Source organism: Haematobia irritans, chromosome 4 (genome assembly GCF_050003625.1).
Source record: "Haematobia irritans isolate KBUSLIRL chromosome 4, ASM5000362v1, whole genome shotgun sequence".
In the NCBI taxonomy this organism is placed as follows: domain Eukaryota; kingdom Metazoa; phylum Arthropoda; class Insecta; order Diptera; family Muscidae; genus Haematobia; species Haematobia irritans.
Genome location: NC_134400.1, coordinates 11,605,250 through 11,628,178, shown reverse-complemented (window position 1 = coordinate 11,628,178; position 22,929 = coordinate 11,605,250). Strand labels below are relative to the sequence as shown.

Here is a 22,929-nt window from a genome sequence, read left to right as displayed (position 1 = left end):
GGTGTGATGGATGCTCGGTTTCTTCACTCTGGACAAAAAGCACAACCCTGAGACCATATCAAAGCAGTGCTCGATGCTGTTTAGAAACGGAAGGAGCAATCTGCGGCGTTTCGTGACTACCGACAAAATATGGAAATGGGAACCATTTTCCCTTTTTCAAATGGTTCTTCTATGAGTATGTAGCAAAATAAGTTTCAAATGTTCTATAAAATCTATAAGCATTTACTCTTTTGTTTTTATGGTAAACTACTGTGCCTTAATAGATACAAATTAGCAGCAATCATTTGTCAACTTTTATCTTTAACATGCACATGACTTAATTTTATTGTAGTGGCTGCCATGGATGTCACACGAATGTACATTCATGTAGTCTCAATGAAGTAGAGATGCACAAGTGATTGAATTAGAATTCACGCAAGCAAACGGTGGGCAATGGTAGCAAAAAGGTAACAACCTTGTACGTTTTGGTAACATAAAAGTCCCATAGTGCTCTTAGGACTACTTGAAGAGAAATCAAAGCCCATACTGTGCTAACCAATTTTAGGGGTCTACCTATAGGGCCCCGGACCATTTAGGTTCTTAAAATTATTGAAAATTAATCATCCGGTAAATATCTCAACTCTAAATATTCAAAGAATTCATAAATGAAGGACTTTCTACAAAATTTTCTATAGAAATAAAATTTTGAGAAAATTTTCTATAGAATTAAAATTTTGACAACATTTTATACTTAAACCTCATACATTACAGTTTCAAAATCCACTTTAAGTAGATTTCAACTGTCATTTTCCTTATAAAACAAGTAAGGAAAGTCTAAAGTCGGGCGGGTCCGACTATATTATACCCTGCACCACTTTGTAGATCTAAATTTTCGATACGATATCACATCCGTCAAATGTATTGGGGGCTATATATAGAGGTTTGTCCCAAATACATACATTTAAATATCACTCGATCTGGCCAGAATTTGATAGACTTCTACAAAAACTATAGACTCAAAATTTAAGTCGGCTAATGCACTAGGGTGGAACACAATGTTAGTAAAAAAAATGGGAAACATTTAAATCTGTAGCAATTTTAAGGAAATTTCGCAAAAGTTTATTTATGATTTATCGCTCGATATATATGTATTAGAAGTTTAGGAAACTTAGAGTCATTTTTACAACTTTTCGACTAAGCAGTGGTGATTTTACAAGGAAAATGTTGGTATTTTGACCATTTTTGTCGAAATCATAAAAACATATATATGGGAGCTATATCTAAATCTGAACCGATTTCAACCAAATTTGGCACGCATAGCTACAATGATAATTCTACTCCATGTGCAAAATTTCAACTAAATCGGAGTTAAAAATTGGCCTCTGTGGTCATATGAGTGTAAATCGGGCGAAAGCTATATATGGGAGCTATATCTAAATCTGAACCCATTTCAACCAAATTTGGCATGCATAACAACAATGCTAATTCTACTCCCTGTGCAAAATTTCAACTAAATCGGAGTTAAAAATTGGCCTCTGTGGTCATATGAGTGTAAATCGGGCGAAAGCTATATATGGGAGCTATATCTAAATCTGAACCGATTTCAACCAAATTTGGCACGCATAGCAACAATGCTAATTCTACTCCCTGTGCAAAATTTCAACTAAATCGGAGTTAAAAATTGGCCTCAAGGGTTATATGAGTGTAAATCGGGCGTAAGCTATATATGGGAGATGTATCTAAATCTGAACCGATTTCAACCAAATGTGGCACGCATAGCTACAATGATAATTCTACTCCCTGTGCAAAATTTCAACTAAATCGGAGTTAAAAATTGGCCTCTGTGGTCATATGAGTGTAAATCGGCCGAAAGCTATATATTGGAGCTATATCTAAATCTGAACCGATTTCAACCAAATTTGGCACGATAGCTACAATGCTAATTCTACTCCCTGTGCAAAATTTCAACCAAATTGGGGTAAAACTCTGGCTTCTGGGACCGTATAAGTCCATATCGGGCGAAAGATATATATGGGAGCTATATCTACATCTGAAGCGATTTCAATAAAATCTGGCACACTTGACTATAGTACTAATTGTTCTTCTTGTGCAAAATTTTAAGCAAAATTAGGTTAAAACTCTGGCTTCTGGGGCCATATAAGTCCATATCGGGCGAAATATATAAAGGGTGATCTGTTAAGAGCTTGATAACTTTTTTTTTTAAAAAAACGCATAAAATTTGCAAAATCTCATCGGTTCTTTATTTGAAACGTTAGATTGGTCCATGACATTTACTTTTTGAAGATAATTTCATTTAAATGTTGACCGCGGCTGCGTCTTAGGTGGTCCATTCGGAAAGTCCAATTTTGGGCAACTTTTTCGAGCATTTCGGCCGGAATAGCCCGAATTTCTTCGGAAATGTTGTCTTCCAAAGCTGGAATAGTTGCTGGCTTATTTCTGTAGACTTTAGACTTGACGTAGCCCCACAAAAAATAGTCTAAAGGCGTCAAATCGCATGATCTTGGTGGCCAACTTACCGGTCCATTTCTTGAGATGAATTGTTCTCCGAAGTTTTCCCTCAAAATGGCCATAGAATCGCGAGCTGTGTGGCATGTAGCGCCATCTTGTTGAAACCACATGTCAACCAAGTTCAGTTCTTCCATTTTTGGCAACAAAAAGTTTGTTAGCATCGAACGATAGCGATCGCCATTAACCGTAACGTTGCGTCCAACAGCATCTTTGAAAAAATACGGTCCAATGATTCCACCAGCGTACAAACCACACCAAACAGTGCATTTTTCGGGATGCATGGGCAGTTCTTGAACGGCTTCTGGTTGCTCTTCACTCCAAATGCGGCAATTTTGCTTATTTACGTAGCCATTCAACCAGAAATGAGCCTCATCGCTGAACAAAATTTGTCGATAAAAAAGCGGATTTTCTGCCAACTTTTCTAGGGCCCATTCACTGAAAATTCGACGTTGTGGCTCGTTAGTAAGTCTATTCATGATGAAATGTCAAAGCATACTGAGCATCTTTCTCTTTGACACCATGTCTGAAATCCCACGTGATCTGTCAAATACTAATGCATGAAAATCCTAACCTCAAAAGAATCACCCTTTATATGAGAGCTATATCTAAATCTGAACCGATTTCTTCCAAAATCAATAGGGATCTATTCTGAGCCAAAACACATACTTGTGCCAAATTTGAAGTCGATTGGACTAAAACTGCGACCTAGACTTTGATTACCAAAATGTGTTCACGGACAGACGGACATGGCTATATCGACTCAGGAGTCCACCCTGACCATTTTTGCCAAAGACATCATGTGTCTATCTCGTCTCCTTCTGGGTGTTGCAAACATATGCACTAACTTATAATACCCTGTTCCACAGTGTGGCGCAGGGTATAAAAAGGTTTTCAAATCCACTTTTAGTAGATTTCGAGCCTAATGGGAATTGTCATCATTTTATTTCTATAGAAAATTTTCTCATAATTTTATTTCTATTTCTATAGAAATAAAATGTTGACAAAATTTTCTATAGAAATAAAATTTTGACAAAATTTTCTATAGAAATAAAATTTTATCAAAAATGTCGATAGAAATAAAATGTTGACAAAATTTTCTATAGATATAAAATTTTGACAAAATTGTCTATAGAAATACAATTTTGACAAAATTTTCTATAGAAATAAAATTTTGACAAAATTTTCTATAGAAATAAAATAACACGTGAGCCACTGTAATTTTTTGCCACTAGCACACCCCTTGCATGTATATATGAGAATAAATTGTTTTTTGTTTTCTTGTTTTATTTAAGTATATACATATGTTTATATTTACGTATTTATGTCAGTTTATTACTTTACTCCAAATTGGTCAATAATAATGATAACTTACCTCAACACCAAAGCTAATGTAACCGGTTATGGCTGTCCCATGATTATTCAAAACTTCATGCATTGACCTAAGGGTTGAACCCAAATAAACGTTAATTAATTGAGCTGGCAGCAGACCTAGAAATGTAGCCGTATGATAAACTTTTGGGTTAATAGTGCTAACCTGCAAATAGAAGAAAAAAACAAACAAAACAGTGAGAACGTCAGTTAGGGGAGAGTAAAAGAAAACATGAATTAGAGCAATTATGTAGGGGTTGACATTTACATAATATTTAATTAAATTATTTATGTGATGAAATAATAAACTGGTCTGGTTCATGGTGTCATAAAATACAATGGGGTCAGTGGTTCTAATTGCATATACTGGGTAAATAAAGTTGCCATTTTTATAAGAATAGGGGCCCAGGGGAGTATTGACCAAGGGCTATTCTTTTTTTACATTTTGTTATCATGGGAACAACTTTAGTATATGCCAAATATTAGCCGTGAAATAAAATTCTGCTTCAGTGTCACGATAGATATAACTACGTAAAGTGTTATAGAAATTATTAGACATTTAAAATTCGTTGCTTAGTAAATAGAAAACCAGATTTGGGTAACAAAAAATTTTTAACAAATTAACATGTACTTGAAATACGCTTTTTTGTTATACATTATACGCGCATTTGTTATTCGCTCTTTTAACAAACAAATATGAAGTATTTAACACTTTCATCATATACGAATGTATATTGTAAGTTTACTTCCTTTTTTCGCGAACAGCTACTTTTCATAAATACACACAGAAATCATTATTTGAATTTAAAAAAGTGTTGACTTACACTGAAAGAAATTTTAGAAAAATAAGTCTTCTTTTGACCCTAAAACCTTTTCTCCAGAAGCAAATAAAAACGATTGGACACAATCGTTGCATTGCTTGTCACAAATTCGGATTGATTTGATCTTAAAGATAATTCTTTACATTAGAGAGTAAGTTCGTTTCATAGTGTAAAAAGGTTTAGATGACGCGGCTACGCACAAAGAAAGCTTCATTAAAATGGAGCCATTGATATTTTTGCCAACATTTTATTTCTATAGAAAAAATTTTTAAAATTTCTATTTCTATAGAAAAAATTTTCAAAATTTCTATTTCTATAGAAAATTTTGCCAAAATTTTTATTTCTATAGAAAATTTTATCAAAATTTTATTTCCATAGAAAATTTTGCCAAATTTTTATTTCTATAAATAGTTTTGCCAAAATTTTATTTCCATAGAAAATTTTGCCAAATTTTTATTTCTATAGATAGTTTTGCCAAAATTTTATTTCCATAGAAAATTTTGCCAAAATTTTATTTCTATAGAAAATTTTGCCAACATTTTATTTCTATAGAACATTTTCTCAAGATTTTATTTCTATAGAAAATTTTCTCAAAATTTTATTTCTATAGATAATTTTGCCAAAATGTTATTTCTATAGATTTTTTTTAAAATTTTATTTCGATAGAAAATTTTCTCAAAATTTTATTTCTATAGAAAATTTTGCCAAAATTTTATTTCTATAGAAAATTTTCTCAAAATTTTATTTCTACAGAAAATTTTCTCAAAATTTTATTTCTATAGAAAATTTTGCCAAAATTTTATTTCTATAGAATTTTTTTTTTAATTTTATTTCTATAGAAAATTTTGCCTAAATTTTATTTCGATAGAAAATTTTCTCAAAATTTTATTTCTATAGAAAATTTTCTCAAAATTTTATTTCTATAGAAAATTTTCTCAAAATTTTATTTCTATAGAAAATTTTCTCAAAATTTTATTTCTATAGAAAATTTTCTCAAAATTTTATTTCAATAGAAAATTTTGCCAAATTTTTATTTCTATAGATAGTTTTGCCAAAATTGTATTTCCATAGAAAATTTTGCCAAATTTTTATTACTATATATAGTTTTGCCAAAATTTTATTTCGATAGAAAATTTTGCCAAAATTTTATTTCTATAGAAAATTTTCTCAAAATTTTATTTCTATAGAAAATTTTCTCAAAATTTTATTTCTATAGAAAATTTTCTCAAAATTTTATTTCCATAGAAAATCTTCTCAACATTTTATTGCTATAGAAAATTTTGCCAAAATTTTATTTCTATAGAACATTTTCTCAAGATTTTATTTCTATAGAAAATTTTCTCAAAATTTTATTTCTATAGATAATTTTGCCAAAATGTTATTTCTATAGATTTTTTTTTAAATTTTATTTCGATAGAAAATTTTCTCAAAATTTTATTTCTATAGAAAATTTTGCCAAAATTTTATTTCTATAGAAAATTTTCTCAAAATTTTATTTCTATAGAAAATTTTCTCAAAATTTTATTTCTATAGAAAATTTTGCCAAAATTTTATTTCTATAGATTTTTTTTTTTAATTTTATTTCTATAGAAAATTTTGCCTAAATTTTATTTCGATAGAAAATTTTCTCAAAATTTTATTTCTATAGAAAATTTTCTCAAAATTTTATTTCTATAGAAAATTTTCTCAAAATTTTATTTCTATAGAAAATTTTCTCAAAATTTTATTTCTATAGAAAATTTTCTCAAAATTTTATTTCAATAGAAAATTTTGCCAAATTTTTATTTCTATAGATAGTTTTGCCAAAATTGTATTTCCATAGAAAATTTTGCCAAATTTTTATTACTATATATAGTTTTGCCAAAATTTTATTTCGATAGAAAATTTTGCCAAAATTTTATTTCTATAGAAAATTTTCTCAAAATTTTATTTCTATAGAAAATTTTCTCAAAATTTTATTTCTATAGAAAATTTTCTCAAAATTTTATTTCCATAGAAAATCTTCTCAACATTTTATTGCTATAGAAAATTTTGCCAAAATTTTATTTCTATAGATTTTTTTTTTTAATTTTTTTTCGATAGAAAATTTTGCCAAAATTTTATTTCTATAGAAAATTTTGCCAAAATTTTATTTCTATAGAAAATTTTCTCAAAATTTTATTTCTATAGAAAATTTTATTTCTATAGATAATTTTGCCAAAATGTTATTTCTATAGAATTTTTTTTTTAAATTTTATTTCTATAGAAAATTTTGCCGAAATTTTATTTCGATAGAAAATTTTCTCAAAATTTTATTTCTATAGAAAATTTTGCCAAAATTTTATTTCTATAGAAAATTTTCTCAAAATTTTATTTCTATAGAAAATTTTCTCAAAATTTTATTTCTATAGAAAATTTTCTCAAAATTTTATTTCTATAGAAAATTTTCTCAAAATTTTATTTCTATAGAAAATTTTCTCAAAATTTTATTTCCATAGAAAATCTTCTCAACATTTTGTTGCTATAGAAAATTTTGCCAAAATTTTATTTCTATAGAAAATTTTGCCAACATTTTATTTCTATAGATAGTTTTGCCAAAATTTTATTTCTATAGAAAATTTTGTCAAAATTTTAGTTTCTTTTGTTTGTTATTGTTGGTTTCTCTTCAATCATTATTGTTGTTTTTGATCTCAACTTAAAACCATGCATTGACTAAACTACAAGTGTAGCTTAACCAACAGAGGAAAAGAATGTTTGCCAAATTTATTCGGGCAAAGCCCTATAGACTGCAAGATGGTTGGATGGACGCACGTTTCGGAATTACCACATTCCTAATCAGCATCCTCTACTTGCAGCAAAACTATCAACCAATTATCAGAATAAATTCGGGTAAAAAGGAAAAGAGATATGCTTGCAAATTTGTTTAGGCAGTAGCCAACTATCAAACCTTTTTTCGGAAGGTTCAAGTGTAGTTCACTTTGGGTTGAGTGAATTATCCGAATTTATTCTGATAATTGGTTGATAGTTTTGCTGCAAGTAGAGGATGCTGATGAGGAATGTGGTTATTCCGAAACAGCTGTACATCCACCATCTTGCAGTCTATATGGCTTTGCCCAAATAAATTTGACAAGCATACTTTTCCTCTGTTGGTTAAGCTACACTTGTAGTTTAGTCAATGCATGGTTTTAAGCTGAGATCAAAAACAACAATAAAAATGCTTTTTCTATAGAAAATTTTGCCAAAATTTTATTTCTATAGATAATTTTGCTAATATTTTATTTCTATTAAAAATTTTGAAAAAATTTTATTTCTTCGAAAATTTTGCCAAAATTTTATTTCTATCGAAAATTTTTTCAAAATTTTATTTCTATCGAAAATTTTCTCAAAATTTTATTTCTATCGAAAATTTTCTCAAAATTTTATTTCTATCGAAAATTTTCTCAAAATTTTATTTCGATAGAAAATTTTCTCAAAATTTTATTTCTATCGAAAATTTTACCAAAATTTTATTTCTATAGAAAATTTTGCCAAAATTTTATTTCTATAGAAAATTTTGCCAAAATTTTATTTCTATCGAAATTTTTGCCAAAATTTTATTTTTATAGAAAATTTTGCCAAAATTTATTACTATAGAAAATTTTCTCAAAATTTTATTTCTATAGAAAATTTAGCCAAAATTTCATTTCTATAGAAGATTTTGTCAAAATTTCATTTTTATAGAAAATTTTGCCAACATTTTATTTCTATAGAAAATCTTCTCAAAATTTTATTTCTATAGAAAATTTTGCCAAAATTTTATTTCTATAGATTTTTTTTTAAATTTTATTTCTATAGAAAAGTTTGCCTAAATTTTATTTCGATAGAAAATTTTCTCAAAATTTTATTTCTATAGAAAATTTTGCCAAAATTTTATTTCGTTTTGTTTGTTATTGTTGGTTTCTCTTCAATCATTATTGTTGTTTATGATCTCAGCTTAAAACCATGCATTGACTAAACTACAAGTGTAGCTTAACCAACAGAGGAAAAGTATGCTTGTCAAATTTATTTGGGCAAAGCCCTATAGACTGCAAGATGGTTGGATGTACAGCTGTTTCGGAATAACCACATTTGTCATCAGCATCCTCTACTTGCAGCAAAACTATCAACCAATTATCAGAATAAATTCGGGTAAAAAGGAAAAGAGATATGCTTGCAAATTTGTTTAGGCAGTAGCCGACTATCAAACCTTTTTTCGGAAGGTTCAAGTGTAGTTCATTCCAAAAAATTTTCGGAATGAATTCATTCAGGCAAAGAAAACCCATATTATTCATAATAACCATACAATTTTATTAAAAAAAAAACTTCAAATTATATTTTTTTAACTTTGGTAGATTTGTGGTAAAATTTTCTTCAATGTTTGGTAGATTATTTTTGGCACGATTGGCAGCCGTGATTGCAAATGAGTCATATCGACCATTTTTTAGCTGTTATAGCCCCCATGTATAGACCCATCCTCAGATATTACTTTCGGAGCCTATTGGAAAGGCAAAAGTCATCCAATCCGCTTAAAAATAAAATGGTACCTGATGTTAGAATATGTCTTCTAACAACCATGGAAAAATTACTCGATTTCGGTCCATATTTATATATAGCCCCATATAATCCGATGACCAGATTTCGACTTCTGTAGCCTCTTGAAGGAACAAATTCGATTCCATTTCTTTCCATGTGAAAATTGGTTCATATCGGTGCATAATTACACAGAAAAAAATATCACCAAAATATTTCCAATTAAAAAGTTAATTGAAGTTGAAAAAAATTTCAATTAATAAATTAATTGATACAATTAACTTTTTAATCAAGATAGAAATATTAATCAATTAAGTCGATGATTGAAAATTTAAAAATTTTTAATTAAAACATTAATTGATACAATTAACTTTTTAATCAAATTCGGAAGACTAAGTCAGTTAAAGAAAGTGATGAATATTTTTTAATTAAAAATGTATTTCAAACAATCAATTGTTAATCCAAATAAAAACCAATTGAGAAAATAATTGAAAATAGTTACATTTCTTAATTAAAAAATTAATTGAGTTTTGCAATCAACATCAATTAAATTTTTAATTGAATCAATTAAAAAATTAATTGAAATTTGCTAATGAAATCAATTAATATTTTAATCAAGATTTTTTTCTATGACCAATTAAAACTGTGATTGATACTATCATTTTCGTGATTGAAGACATTTCAATTAAAAAATTAATTGGATCAATTAATTTCGTGATTGAATCCGAAAAATTTTTTTTTGTGTGTATATATAACCCCGATATAGTCAGATTTGACTTCTGGAGCCTCATGGACAAATAAATTTCATCCGATCCTTTTGACATTTGGTATACAATGCCAATATATGGCATCTAACGTTGCAAAAGTTGGTCCATATACCCATAGAAAAAATCATGAATGGCGTGCAGGTTTCAAAACGATCCGTTCATGAATGTCGTGTCAAACGGAGAAAAGACAGTGTCAATCTGACAACGATAAAATGACACCATGCAATGTAAAAACAATAACCAGCGTTCATGGTCGAGGGAACATAAGATGTTGCCCGGTCAAACTTTCGTAATTTTTATATTCAACAAAGACTCCATATGAAAAAAATTTCCAATTTAGAAAATAGTCTTAAGTAGTTTTGAAATATGATGCTACAATCCAAGTAATTCGATTGTGGATGACAGTCTTTAGTAGAACTTTGTACACAATCCATGGAGTAGGGTACCCATCCGAAATTTCAATTCTTGTACAACTCGTCGTAAAACAGCACCCACTAACACTAAATATATTCAGGAACACATGGTACCTTGTGTGTGTGTTCAAATGAATAAATACAAGTTCCACAATTTCATTGTTTTCGATACCAGACACAACAAAAATAATTTTTGTTCCAGTTGTGTAGATAAGTATTTTATTTTATTCTCAGCTTTTAGCTTTTGCTGCTTTCTTCTGGTAAAGACATTGTGTCCACAAGCGCCCACAATTTATTCGAAATAAACAAAAAACAAAATAATAGACAAATACGAATGTATCTGCAAATATATAAATATGCCTTGAATTTCGTATTATTATTATTATTTGCTTTTTTTTCTATACAAACTATGTCTTTTTTTAATTTTATACAAAATTCTAACACGTTTTCATCATAAATTCAGACAATGAAAATAAAAAAAAAAATCTATAGAAAATGTTTGCAAATAAATGTGACGGTGACTATGTCAATATGTTTTTTTTAAATATGGTCTAAAGTAACTTTCATTAGTTATAATGAACTTAAAAAATACAATTCTTTTGTCAGCAGTTTGATCTATTTTGGAAAGACACACACACACACAAAATAATATAAAATAATGATAAACTATCAGATATATTAAAAACAAATCATACATTTATAATTTTACAAATTATTCAACCATGCATTAAATTATTGTTTTCACATTTTTTAAATTTATTTTAATTTTTTTTATAATAACGATATGTGGTTCTATATGGAGCTAATAATATGAGAGATTATGCAACCTTAATTCTAGGAATACAATTTGCATAATATTAAGGACAAATTTCTTTAAAATAAAGAAAGTTCATAATATTTATTTAAAAAAAGTAACCTTTGAAATTTGCGTCCCTCAGATGAATTCCAAATTATACGATTTTATTCTGATTATTTAGAAGCTGATTTTGATACAGAACCGTTTATAAGCTATTGCCATTTGGATAATTCTTTGTACACGATCCACACTTAGAGAAGGAATATTATCACCTCCTAGAGGAAAATGTTATTTTTTGATGGGGAGAAAATAACATTTTTGCCGGGTAAATCTTGTTTTTCGTCGAGATACATAATTTCCTAGAAAATAACATGTTTGCGACAAACATGTTACTTGTTCACCATCTAACATTTTATTCTAGGAGGTGGTCGATCATATTCCTTCTCTGCACAGAAATATATTTTTTGTCTTTAATCAAGATATTAATTGATCCAATTAATTTTTAATTGAAATGTCTTCAATCACAGCAATGATAGTATTTGATAGATTATTTAAATATTTAATTGTATATTTTTTAAAATTCAATTACACCAATATTATAAGAATAAGAAAGAATTTTGATGGTATTGGACGTTTACGAAATAAATAAATAAAGAAAATAAATTAAACTTTGAAATAAGAAAAATTATGGTGATATTTCTTTCTTTGTGGTTTCAGGCCGAAGGGTAAACGCAGCAGACAAATCTGCTAAAAAATAAAAACCTATCCTGTTGTTTTTAGCAGACTTTTCCCTATACTGAAAAAAAAACATGCGCGGATCCAAAGACTTTGTCGTTACACTAAGATTTTGCCAAAGAAGCGGATAATGGAAGTAAGGACAAATTAAGCCACAATTCTCCTTTAAATTTAAGTTTTGCGTAATTAATTCTAGAAAAGTTTGATTTATAAATTTTTTGCACTTTTTTCTGCATGTACTATCAGATATACTATCAAATAATAATTTCCATCTACAAGTGGAAATTATAATTTGTTTCATGTAAAAAATATTTAAAATAAAGTGTTGAAAAAAATCTATAGAAATAAAACTTTGACAAAATTTTCTATAGAAATAAAATTTTGACAAAATTTTCTATAGAAATAAAATTTTGACAAAATTTTCTATAGAAATAAAATATTGACACAATTTTCTATAAAAATAAAATTTTGACAAAATTTTCTATAGAAATAAAATTTTGACAAAATTTTCTATGGAAATAAAATTATGACAAAATTTTCTATGGAAATAAAATTTTGACACAATTTTCTATAAAAATAAAATTTTGACAAAATTTTCTGTAGAAAAAAAAATTGACAAAATTTTCTATAGAAATAAAATTTGGACAAAATTTTCTAGAAATAAAATTTTGACAAAAATTTCTATAGAAATAAAATTTTGCAACAATTTTCTGCAGAAGTAAAATTTTCCAAAAATTTTCTATAGAAATAAAATTTTGACAAAATTTTCTATAGAAATAAAATTTTGACACAATTTTCTATAAAAATAAAATTTTCTATAGAAATAAAATTTTCCAAAAATTTTCTACAGAAATAAAATTTTGTCAAAAATTTTCTATAAAAATAAAATGTTGACAAATTTTTTTATAAAAATAAAATTTTGACAAAATTTTTTATAGAAATAAAATTTTTCAAAAATTTTCTATAGAAATAAAAATGTTGACAAAAATTTTCTATAAAAATAAAATTTTGACAAATTTTTTTATAAAAATAAAATTTTGACAAAATTTTTTATAGAAATAAAATTTGGACAAAATTTTCTAGAAATAAAATTTTCCAAAAATTTTCTATAGAAATCAAATTTTGACAAAAATTTTCTATAAATTTTCGAAAAATTTTCTATCGAAATAAAATTTTGACAAAAATTTTCTATAGAAATAAAATTTTGACAAAATTTTCTATAGAAATAAAATTTTCGTTTTGTTTGTTATTGTTGGCTTCTCTTCAATCGTTATTGTTGTTTTTTTGATTTCAGCTTAAAGCCATGCATTGACTAAACTACAAGTGTAGCTTAACCAACAGAGGAAAAGTATGCTTGTCAAATTTATTTGGGCAAAGCCCTATAGACTGCAAGATGGTTGGATGTACAGCTTTTTCGGAATTACCACATTCCTCATCGGCATCCTCTACTTGCAGCAAAGTGTAGTTCACTTTGGGTTGAGTGAATTACCCGAATTTATTCTGATAATTGGTTGATAGTTTTGCTGCAAGTAGAGGATGCTGATGAGGAATGTGGTAATTCCGAAACAGCTGTACATCCAACCATCTTGCAGTCTATAGGGCTTTGCCCAAATAAATTTGACAAGCATACTTTTCCTCTGTTGGTTAAGCTACACTTGTAGTTTAGTCAATGCATGGCTTTAAGCTGAGATCAAAAAAACAGAAATAAAATTTTGACAAAATTTTCTATAGAAATAAAATTTTGACAAAATTTTCTATAAAAATAAAATTTTGACAAAATTTTCTATAGAAATAAAATTTTGACAAAATTTTCTATAGAAATAAAATTTTGACGAAATTTTCTATAGAAATGAAATTTTGACAAAATTTTCTATAGAAATAAAATTTTGACAAAATTTTCTATAGAAATAGAATTTTGACACAATTTTCTATAAAAGTAAAATGTTGACAAAATTTTCTAGAAATAAAATTTGGACAAAATTTTCTATAGAAATAAAATTTTGCAACAATTTTCTACAGAAGTAAAATTTTCCAAAAATTTTCTATAGAAATAAAATTTTCCAAAAATTTTCTATCGAAATAAAATTTTGACAAAAATTTTCTATATAAATAAAATTTTGAAAATTTTTTTTTAGAAATAAAATTTTGACAAAATTTTCTATAGAAATAAAATTTTGACAAAATTTTATATAGAAATAAAATGTTGACAAAATTTTCTATAGAAATTAAATTTTGACATTTAAAAGCCGATTCCATTAATATTGAAGAATTTTTCAGATTATTAAAGCCAAGATAACCTTAGTCAAACAAAATTATCTTTCACGTTAGGATAGCCAATAATTGTAAGGAAAAACGACTTCATTGATAGTTTATCAACTTTTGAACAAGGAAAAAAACCTTAAATCAGAAAAATGCGTCTTCTATCCAAACAAAATTCCCATTCGTGGTTAAGTACAAAAAATCTTTGGTCTCAAAACTTAAAAATTCACTTACAATCGTTACAATCTTATTTAATTGATTTCTTTAGTAATTTAAATTTTTTTCCTATGTTTGTGGACATTTACATGTACGGGTGCGGATACGTATTGGTCAATTTGTATCTTCTGTTTATTATTTTTAGAAAATCATAAACAAAACCGTCTCTCAAAATAAATTCTCTGTGATTGTGATTGTATATGTATGTTCGATTTTTTTTTTGTTTATATTTTTCCAAATCATTTACATACCTATACGAAAATTATAAATATTTTCTTTTGCCATCAACATCAAAAAATCTGAACAAATGAAACTTTTGTTTATCACATGAAAAAGTCAAAAAAAATGGTTTTGATTTTGATTTGGCCAACGTCTATGGAGTGTTCATACACTCAAAAAACAATGACTCCACAAGGAAGGAACATTTTGGTTATTTTTTTTACAATATTACAACGCAGATGTCACGTCGATTTCACCAAAATAAGTACATAGTTTTGATATATTCAAGAAATTTTATTAGACATAATTATTTTCTTTTTCAAATGTAAAAGAAAATTTCGAATGAAAAAATTGAAGTTTAAAATTTCAAAAATGTCTCTGGTGGCATATGAAGTTCAAGATGGGCGCATTATTGGTAAAATTTACAAATTTTAAGAAATTCTGAATTATTTTGTTTAAGGACACGAATTTATTAAGTCTTTATGCATCATATGTGTGTAATTTTTCCCTTTTTTAGTTACTTACTACTTTTTCTCTCATTGTATTTTCGCTCAAATGATAGTGTCATTTCAAAGTTATTGCTAATTCATAATATTGTGAGGGATACAGTGGTAGGATTATACAAAAAATGGTAGATTTTTTACTGCTTGGTAGATTGGTGGAATTTTTATGCCCATATGCAAAACAACAGTTTATCGAAGATTTTATATGGTAAAAGTAATCTTGAAGTTTTCTTTAACTTTTTGTATATGCGGGTTAATGTTTTGGTAGATTTTGCAATTTATAAATACATGTAAAATTTTGACAAAATTTTCGATAAAAATTAAATTTTGTCAAAAGTTTCTATAGAAATAAAATTTTGAGAAAATTTTCTATAGCAATAAAATTTTGACAAAATATTCTATAGAAATAAAATTTTGGCAAAATTTTCTATAGAAATAAAATTTTGATAAAATATTCTATAGAAATAAAATTTTGACAAAATTTTTCATAGCAATAAAATTTTGATAAAAATTTCTATAGAAATAAAATATTGACAAAATTTTCTATAGAAAAAAATTTTTGACAAAATTTTCTAAGGAAATAAAATTTGGACGAAATTTTCTATAGAAATACAATTTTGACAAAATTTTCTAAGGAAATAAAATTTTGACGAAATTTTCTATAGAAATAAAATTTTGACAAAATTTTCTATAGAAATAAAATTATGCAAAATAAGAACTTAGAGAGTACAGTTCTGTGATAATAGTTTTAAGTTTGACTACACAAGTTTTACTTTAGATTATTGATTTATTTATAATTTAATTGTCGTGAAGTCCAGTTTTGTTATATAAAATAAATGAAATAATTGGGATGTAAAGAACAAAAAAATTATTTTTCAATAAACACCCTGTTGAAAAAGTCGGAAAAAAGCCGACGAAACGTCCAGGAAATGATGAAATAAATTTGTTTTATTTGCATCTTCAAAAACTGACCAAAAATAGCCCATCATAAATAACTAAAAACTTAAAGATTGTTTTGTTTCGTAAAATTTTCTCCAAATTTTGGTAGATTATTTTTGGCCCGAGTGGCAACAGTGATACAGGATCCAAAATCTATTACAATGTTCTTCATTTTGGGCAATCAATTTCGAGAATTTTTAACCTTTTTCCCAATCGAAATCGCCATAACGTACACTGAAAAAAATATTTACGTGATATTAAAGATTATGCAACCTTAATTTTAGGATGCGCAATTTATACACTATTAAGGATAAATTTCTTTAAAATAATGAAATTTTAATTAAAACAAAATTTATAATCTTTGCTTCAAAAATTTTTTTCATTTAACTTAGGACACACATTTTGAAAATTTGCGTCCCTTCGTTGAAGTTGCATGTCTTTAAACTAAGGCTAATTTTCCTGAAACTAAAGAAACAAATTTTTTATTTAAAGAAATCGTCCTTAAATTAACTGAATATTGAGTCTTTAGATTTAAGATAAAAACGCTTCATATATAGGCTTATTTTGAGGATTTAGCATCTTTAGCTTAAAGTTTTTTTTTTTTTTTTTTGGAATTAAGAAAATATTTTTTTACTTCGAAGTATCCGTCATAATTTGGATTTTTAAACTGGCATTTGCTTGCACTTGAATAACTTTATTAATATACCAGAAAAATAGATTGGAAATTCGATAAATGAGATCTGTATCCTAATTTTAATTTTATATATCCTAGATTTAAAGCCAGATAGGTCGCAAAAAAATTTCCTTATTTTAAAGAACCCGCATCTTTGGTGCGGAATTAATACCAAAATCCTTAAAGGAAGGTCAAAATTTTTGGATCCAAGTAAACTTTTTTTGAGTGTACGCCAAAAAGTATTAAAGTCAAGAAAACTTTCTCTAAATATAATAATTAAAAGCTATCTTTTAATTAAAATTGTGAGAAGATGATGCACAGTGGATTGAAAAATGGTTCAATTAGGAAATTAGCATAAAGCCCACCTCACCCCGCCAGATCTATACAAAAGACTATGGAAACTTGCATTAGCAAGCAAAGAAACATATGCCTACACAGAAAAAAATTTCACGAAAATTTTTCCAATTAAAATTTTGAGTTTTAAAAAATATTCAATTAAAAATTTAATTGATTCAACAATTTTTTTAATTGAAACAAACATTAATAGTATCAATTAATTTTTTAATTGACCTTCAATTAATTTTTTAATTGATACTATCATTTCTGTGATTGAAGACATTTTAATTAAAAAATTAATTGGATTAATTAATTTTGTGATTGAACCAAAAAAAAAATTTTTTTTTGTGTAGTGTGGTTTGTGGAGATTGGTATCTGGCGTTTTTTTTTTTTTTTCAAGAACCTAATAATGCCAATTCCTTAATCTTCCTGGCCAATAAGCTCGTATTAAATTTGTAATAAAATGTTTATGCTTCTAAAACAAGTTACCCTTAATAAAGTTTAAATTGTGAGTTTACAAAAACTTTCATAATATGTCAATATTTTTTTTTGGTTTAGTACATATACATATTATTCCAAACAACTTACCCCAAATATGGCATTTTGAATCCCAAATGGAATAGGCGTTAGTCGAGTAAATAATACAACACGAAATGCCCTAGGCCCAGATATAACACGCAATATGGCGCGTCCAGTCTCATTTTTAATTAATCTGAAAAAAAAGAGAATAAAAATTAAAAAATTTAAACACACATATACATAACAAAAATTATTAAAACATTTAATTTGTTCAAGATGAGGATTCTAATTTCTATATAAAATTTTTCATATTGTTAATTTATAAAATTATCATATTAAGGCAAAAATCCTTTGCTTTAGCAAATGGATTTTGAGATTTAGATTATTTCCCCATATTTGAAAAATACCTTTTCACACAATATGCATTTCGTACAAATGCATTCTTCTCTAAATAAAATAAATCCTTTGAACTATGAACCTAGTTATATAAGTTTAGTAAACCTCTGTCGCACAAATAATCTATTTGGAGTATACTATAGTAAAGGTCATTTACTACACATGCAAAATGGCGGCCTTGAAATGTTTGTTCAATGTCCTTTCTTGCAGGTGAAGTTTATCAAAGTTAACGTCAGCATGGTTACCTACAAGTATTACAACTTTTTTTATACAAACTACTGGCTGGCATTCAAATTGACTGAAGGGGAATCTCAATGTCTATTGCTTATAGAAATGCTCATGAAACTATGCATTATTAAATAAATGGGAGGTTACTATAGAGTAATGTACTTTAAATTATTTTGTCTTGGTGGTATTCCATTATTGGGAGGGGATGTAGTTTCGTGGAGACACCACAGACAAAAAATTGGATGAATAACCTGTGTATTGAGAAAGTTTTCTATAGAAATAAAATTTTGACAAAATTATCTATAGAAATAAAATCTTGACAAAATTTTCTATAGAAATAAACTTTTGAAAAAAAAAAATTTACAAAAAAAATTTTGACAAAATTTTATATAGAAATAAAATTTAGACAAAATTTTCTATAGAAATAAGATGTTGAAAAAATTTTCTATAAAATAAACTTTTGACAAAAATTTTCATAGAAATAAAATTTTGACAAAATTTTCTATAGAAATAAAATGTTGACAAAATTTTCTATAGAAATAAAATTTTGATAAAATTTTCTATAGAAATAAAATTTTGACAAAATTTTCTATAGAAATAAAATTTTGACAAAATTTTCTATAGAAATAAAATTTTGACAAAATTTTCTATAGAAATAAAATTTTGACAAAATTTTCTATAGAAATACAATTTTGACAAAATTTTCTATAGAAATAAACTTTTGACAAAATTTTCTATAGAAATAAACTTTTGACAAATATTTTTATAGAAATAAAATTTTGACAAAATTTTCTATAGAAATAAACTTTTGACAAAAATTTTTATAGAAATAAAATTTTAACAAAATTTTCTATAGAAATAAAATTTTGACAACATTTGCTATAGAAATAAAATTTTGACAAAATTTTCTATAGTAATAGAATTTTAAGAAAATTTTCTATAGACATAAAATTTTGAGAAAATTTTCTGTAGAAATAAAATAATCACCCTTATTCCTGAAGTCGCCCTCGCCGTCGCTTTTCGTCAGTAGCCACTAATTGGTATTCCGTTCATCGATATATTCTGCTATCGAAGAAAATCGGTATTCCTGGTGTCGCTTTTTGTCGCCAACATCGTCGCTTTTTGTCGTCTTTAAATTTACCAGCGACGAGTTTAGTGTTTAATTTTTGAAGAAGTTTTTTAGACTTTATTAATCGAACAATTGAAAAATAAATGTAAAAAATGGAAATTGGTAAGAGGTAAAGCGACTAATCTTCAACAATTACAAAAAAATGGGGAAAAATCAGTATATATAGCAGTTATGGTCATCACATTGAAATCACAGAAAAGAACACTGTACAATTAAAGTAAACGTGTTGATTTTCAATTCCATTTATTTTTAATAGAAATCCTTCAAGGCCAAAGTATTTTATTTAGCACCAAACTTAGGTAACAATTGTGTCGAACTTTGAATGATCCTTGGACACATAATGTCAACGTCGTTCCAATTGTATATGCCGGATGTTGTTATTGTCCTAATGTAGATATCTAAATCATTTCCCGAGTCAAATTTATCATTTATTTTGATTTTCCAAGTCAACATTGGATTACAAACAAACAGCATTTTAAACGCAAATAATTAAAATTCAGTTTTGCACATCAGCTGATTGTTTTCTTTCACGATGATCCTTGTGCCATTGATCTCAGCGTCGTCGTCATTTTTGTAGTTTTGGAAGCTTTAACTGTCCTTGAATGTATATCCACATTTTTCCGCGTCAAATTAAATATTTTTTCTTAATTTTCCGACTTAGAATTGCGTCAGAAATAAAAATATTTTGAACCGAAAAACTTAAAATTCTTTTTTGCACATCAGCTGATTGTTTTCTAGTGATATCGGCCTTTTATTACCGAGTATTGTAATTGGTACAAAAAGTAATCGTCGTCGGCGCCGTCGCCGTCGCCACTTCGCAGGAATACTAAATGAATGACGAGACGACTTAAAAGCGACAGACGACAAAAAGCGACGGCGAGAGCGAGGGCGACTTCAGAAATAAGGGTGAATGAGAAAATTTTCTATAGAAATAAAATTTTGACAAAATTTTCTATAGAAATAAAATTTAGACAAAATTTTCTATATAAAATAAATAAAATTTTGACAAAATTTTCTATAGAAATAAATAAAATTTTGACACAATTTTCTATAGAAATAAAATTTTGATAAAATTTTCTATAGAAATAAAATTTTGAGAAAATTTTCTATAGAAATAAAATTTTGACAAAATTTTCTACAGAAATAAAATGTTGACAACATTTTCTATAGAAATAAACTTTTGACAAAATTTTCTACAGAAATAAAATGTTGACAAAATTTTCTATAGAAAAAAAAATTGCGAAAATTTTCTATAGAAATAAAATTTTGACACAATTTTCTATAGAAATAAAATTTTGATAAAATTTTCTATAGAAATAAAATTTTGAGAAAATTTTCTATAGAAATAAAATGTTGAGAAAATTTTCTATAGAAATAAAATTTTGAGAAAATTTTCTATAGAAATAAGATAATGAGAAAATTTTCTATAGAAATAAAATTTTGACAAAAATTTCATTAGAAATAAAATGTTGACAAAATTTTTTAATGAAATAAAATTTTTGACAACATTTTCTATAGAAATAAAATTTACACAACCTTTTCTATAGAAATAAAATTTTGACAAAATTATTCTAAAGAAATAAAACTTTGAGACAGTTTTCAATACAAATAAAATTTTGACAAAAATTTTGAAAAAAAATTCTATAGAAATAAAATTTTGAGAAAATTTTCTATTTTTTTTTCAAAATTTGTTTTCATAAAATTTAGGACACAAATCTTGGAAATTTGCGTTCCCCCGTTCAAGTCGTAGGTCTTTGATGTAAGGTAAATTTTCCATGAAAGAAAAACATTTTTAACTAAAAAAAAATTGTCTTTAAAATAACTGATCTATTGTATCATCAGATTTAAAATAAAAACGCTTCAAATATAGGCCGTTTTCAAGAAAATTTATAGGACGTAATTATAATTTTTTTTTCACTTCTTATAGAAATTAAAATTTGATACAAAAAAAATTCGATAGATATAACATTTTAACACAATTTTTCTATAGAAATAAAATTTTCACAAATTTTTCTATAGAAATAAAATTTTCACAAATTTTTCTACAGACATAAAATTTTGACTAAATTCTCTGTGGAAATAAAATGTTGACAAAATTTTTTAATGGAAATTCTGAGCTATTTTGTGGGAGACACGAATTTAGTAAATTTTTATGCTTCATTTGTGTTTAATTTTTTTCCTCTTTTTTAGTTAAATCAACTATCGTACCCAAAAAATTTTTAATGTCGAGGAAACTTTTTCGAAAGATAATAATTTCATGAACAAAAATAGAATTAAATTTGCTTTAGTGTCATATATGGTTCACTTTTTTGAGTGTATGTGAGTAGCTTTTTATCGCAAAAATGAAAGCAAGAAATGAGATCTGAATCTTAATTTTAATTTTATTGATCCTAGGTTTGAAGCCATATATGTTAGATCCCTAGAAAACGTTTCTATTTTCAAGAAGCTGTAACTTTGTTTTGGAATCAATACCAAAATCATTAAGGCAAGCTCCAGATCTGTGGATCCAAGTAAAATTTTTTTTGAGTGTTGAATTTCATGATGTTAGTCCCTTCATCAAATGCTCTTCTATGCACTGGATCGCATTGTCCATCTATGCACTTGCCGTCTGTTGTCTATTGATTCATTGTCATTTTCTTCTCTGGTGTTATTAAAGGCATTTTCAAATTTTCCAGTGAATTGAGTTAATTGAATCGTGACCTATATAAGTACTGAAATACAACTACTACCCCGGCATAGATAAAGACAATTTCAAGAAAAATTATATACAGTGTGACGAAAAGAATTCATTTGTAGTATTTGATTTCATTTTGAAAATTTGTATGGCCTCTTCATTTGAATTTTCAGCTGGAAGAAGATAAAACCGTAGTGAATTCATACGTAATTCTGGTCACGTTTTATGTTTTTTTTTTTTTGGTTTCACGCTTTGAATATGTTCGCAACGAAATGAGTTTTTTTTTAATGATGAAAGTTCTCACTTAACTGAGCAATAGGAGAAATCAATTATAGGTCCGGTATTCCATGCTCAAAAACAATTTACTTGGATATGGAGATTTAGACTTTCCAATAAGGATTTTGGTATATGATTCCGAGCCAAAGATGAAGTTTCTTTAAAATACATAAAGACATTTTTAGGGAGCTATGTTATCTATCTTTAAATCTAAGCCAAAACAAAAACTTCAAACAAAAATTGCAAATTCTTTAAAATATATTCCTTAGAATATATTTGAAGCTGTTTCATCTTTAATCTAAAAATTTCTTTAAGGGAGCCACCGTGGTACAATGGTTAGCATGCCCGCCTTGCATACACAGGGTCTTGGATTATCCCACCTCAGTAATTCTGGTGACATTTCTGAGGGTTTCAAAGCTTCTCTAAGATGTTTCACTGCAATGTGGAACGCCGTTCGGACTCGGCTAAAAAAGGAGGTCCCTTATCATTGAGCTTAACATAGAATCGGGCAGCACTCAGTGATAAGAGAGAAGTTCACCACTGTGGTATCACAATGGACTGAGTAGTCTAAGTGAGCCTGAAATACCGGGCTGCCACTAAACCTAACCTAACCTAACCTAAGGAAAC

The 22,929-nt window shown here is 26.9% G+C and overlaps 1 protein-coding gene across 10 annotated transcripts in view; it reads right to left on the bottom strand.

The window, feature by feature from the left end:
- Window positions 1–22,929, bottom strand: part of LOC142236921 (uncharacterized) — a 37,388-nt gene that overhangs the window by 1,800 nt on the left and 12,659 nt on the right. For all 10 annotated transcript variants that reach the window (XM_075308204.1, XM_075308209.1, XM_075308205.1 and 7 more), the window contains exons 3-4: window positions 17,669–17,792; window positions 3,881–4,042 (exon numbers count right to left, since the gene is read on the bottom strand). In XM_075308204.1, the coding sequence (XP_075164319.1) occupies window positions 3,881–4,042; window positions 17,669–17,792 (286 nt within the window). The remainder of the gene's footprint in view (window positions 1–3,880; window positions 4,043–17,668; window positions 17,793–22,929) is intronic.